Source organism: Cariama cristata, unplaced genomic scaffold (genome assembly GCF_000690535.1).
Source record: "Cariama cristata isolate BGI_N322 unplaced genomic scaffold, ASM69053v1 scaffold28273, whole genome shotgun sequence".
Lineage (NCBI taxonomy): Eukaryota > Metazoa > Chordata > Aves > Cariamiformes > Cariamidae > Cariama > Cariama cristata.
Window position 1 is genome coordinate 1 of NW_009608233.1, and position 3,135 is coordinate 3,135.

The following is a 3,135-nucleotide window of genomic DNA, read 5'->3' on the forward strand; positions in this document are numbered from 1 at the left end:
AGCTGCCACCGTCCCTTACGAAGGAGCTGCCACCCTTTCCCCCCTTTCCTCTGCAAGGAGCTGCCACCATCTCCCCTCCTGCAGGGAAATGCCACCATCCTGTCCCCCCACTGTCCCCAAGCACCCCCAAATCCCACTAGCAGGTCACTGCCATCCCAGCGATGCCTCACGTCCCACCGGGGTGGGTGTCCCCCTTTAAAAAAACCCACCAGCCCCACGCAGAGCCCCATTCTCTCTGCTTCTTCGTTTTGAACTCTTTGGAGCAGCTTAAACCTTCACATAATGAAACCATCTCCTCCCGCCGACTTCTCTCAGCCACGTTATCCACCCTCGGGGGGCTAATGATCTCCTTTTCTTGGCAGTCTTGGCTCCGGAAGAGGAAGAACTGGTGGCTATGGAGGGGCGGTCCACCCCACCCCACCGAAAAAAAGTGCTCCCACCGGGCAGCTGGATCAACCCCCCACCAGGATAGGGACCAAACTGTCTCCTGAGCCACCCGGGAATAAACCAGAGCCTCAGGATGCCAAATGTGAGTATTTTTCGTGGCTTCTCGTTGTCTCCAACACCCCAGCGCTGGATTTTTTGCTGCGAGGAGAGAGCGGGGAGCCTGGTGGGCGTTTGTTTAACCCGATCCGGGAGGATTTGCAGGTCCTTTTCCTTAATTAATCCTCTAATTAAGCACGTGGCCATGTTGTACTCCAGTGTCGCTGGTTTACATCGCTTTTCTTTCCCTGGTGCCAGCAGCTTTCCAAAGCTTGCTGGGACTGACGTGCACTCCCTGTCCTCCTTAAACCACGTCAGTCAGTCCTTCCTCTCCTAATTAACGACGTTCCCCTAAAACGATCGCTTTCAGATACCTCTCACTCGCTGGCTGGGCTTAGGAGCCTGCCTGCGGCTCACCGATTGCGGACAAAGCTTCCAAAAACACTCTGGAAAACATCCTCGAGTGGGAAAACGGGCTTCCTTCCACCCCAGAGCAGCGATCTTTGTCCTCCCACAGCTCTGCTGGCTCTTCCCCGCTTTATTCCCGCCTGCGCAGGGGTGCGCGGAGCAGCTTAATTTTCAAAATCAGGGTTAGGGGTGGTAAAAATCGCTCGGTGGGGGGAGAAACGGCACGGCCGGATGCTGCTCCTTGTGCCTCCTCCCACAGCTGTGCCCTGATTTTGGTTTTTTCTCTCTCTTTCTTTTTTAAACTTTATTTTTTCTTTTTAGCCCAGAACCTTACGACGTGCGAAGTATGCGGCGCCTGCTTCGAAACCCGCAAAGGTTTATCCAGCCATGCCCGTTCTCACCTACGGCAACTCGGCGTAGCCGAATCGGAGAGCAGCGGGGCTCCCATCGATTTGCTTTACGAACTGATGAAGCAAAAAGGCAAACCCGACGGCAGCCCCATGTCTCCCACCCTCGGCAAAAAATCCGGTTCCCCCAAAGATGCCGCCACCGGTTCCCCTCGACCCGCTCTCCTGGCGCTCGGCAAGGCCGGCGATCGCCCGTCGGATGGTCCCATTAATAAAGCCATCAAATCCCCTCCCGGCTTCTCAAAAAATCTCTCGCAACCAGGATCCCCCATCCTTAAGAAGGTGCCACCCGCTCTTTCGGGGTCCCCGTCTCCGAAAAACCCCGAGGAGAAGAGCTCCAAGCTCTCGCTGAGCCCCCTGCAGAGCTCCCCGAAAGCGCAGTGGCCGCAGGCGGATGAGGAAGGACCCCTCAATTTAAGTGAGTTTGGTTTTTTTTGTTGTTTTTTTTTCCCCGATGAAATTCCTGGCTTTTCCCATCCTACTCCTGTCAAACCAGGCATCCCTTGGTGGCTGGGAGGGTGCAGAGCTCGACGGAGGAGCCGGTGTTTGGTGACCGCCGTGCCAGGGAGATATGTACCGCTTGGTCACGACTATCAGAGGGGATGGTCTTCCCTGACTGGGCAAACAGGGATTCCCATTGGGATTTCAGGAAAACTACTGGCTCTCTGCCCTCTAAGCCCTTCACGTTTTTCTCCCCGACTTTTCTTGCTTCCCATCTCTCCTCTGGGCTGCGGTTTGGCTGGCGTGGAGCACCCTGCTGTGCCGCAGCTCAATCCGGCACAACCAGCTCCGCTCCCCCAACAGAACGCGGTGGGTTTGGCCGGCGTCGGCCCGTTCCCCGCTGCCCTTTCCAGCGTAGGAAAAGGCACCGCCGCAGCTCTTGGGACCGCAGCCCTGGTGCTGCCATGGCCCTCTTCATCCCCGAGCTCCATCGGTGACTTAGACACCTTGGGACCAAAACGGTTTTCCTGGCGGCAGCCGGCTCTTGCCGCCTTCTCCCGGAGCGCCACGTCTTGCTGGGAACGTCTTCATCAACAGCTCAAAGGGCTGTTTGGCTTCTCTGGCTCGTTAGTTCTTCCTCCTCGTTACCGGGCTTGCCCAGTGAGCCCGTCACACTGCTGGCAGCACCGACAGGCTCTTCCATCTTCCCCGGTGGGAATCGCGGCGCGTTTTCGGGATCGTTTCCTGTGATAAAGCAGAAGTCGACATCTTAGCGTTTGCTGTATCCGCTCCTCATTACAGGCGCGGTTTTAAGACCTGATATCCCTCAAAATCCCCACAGCTGGGAATTTCCTAACCCTGTGAGGTTTCTCAGAGCCGTACGGCTATAAAATCATTCCATCCTGGCTACCGACTCCCTTTTCATAAGCTGAAAATCTCTGAGATGGCAGAGCCGTACGCTGGCCGGTGGTGGGGTGGACTCTGTAGCTGGAAGGATGCACCCATGGGTTTCCCCCGGAGCAGAGTCGCTCTCTGGGTGCTGCTTTGCCACCGGTGACCGAAGATGAAGAATTCGATCCTGGCTCATCCCGGCAGCCCTTAAAAAACTCGGAGCAGCAAGAGAAAAAGCAGGTTATGCCTGTCTCGTAGCCAGCGCCGTAATTCCTCTTCGTTAGGGCTCCTTGCTTAACGAAGCCGTAGGAGCAGAGGAGTTCTGGTCTGGCTGCTCAGCTTGGCGTGAGCAAAGTCCCTGGCAACGCTGCAGGCTGCAGCGGCCAACAGATTTGAAACCGCGGCACGAGAAATCGGCTGATCTTCTCCCTGGTTCCTCTCTGCCGGCCGAGAAACCGAAGTTGTGGCCGTGGCGGGTGGGCGGGAGCGGCCGGGTTGGCGGGGA

General features: G+C 56.9%; 1 protein-coding gene across 1 annotated transcript in view; it reads left to right on the plus strand.

Annotated features, from left to right (window-relative positions):
• Positions 1-1,212: 1,212 nt before the first annotated feature.
• LOC104159214 (protein Wiz-like) overlaps positions 1,213-3,135 on the plus strand; it is a gene marked incomplete at both ends in the record, with an annotated part of 4,990 nt that continues 3,067 nt past the window's right edge. The window contains one exon of the mRNA XM_009697062.1: positions 1,213-1,716. Within this exon, the coding sequence (XP_009695364.1) occupies positions 1,213-1,716 (504 nt within the window). The remainder of the gene's footprint in view (positions 1,717-3,135) is intronic.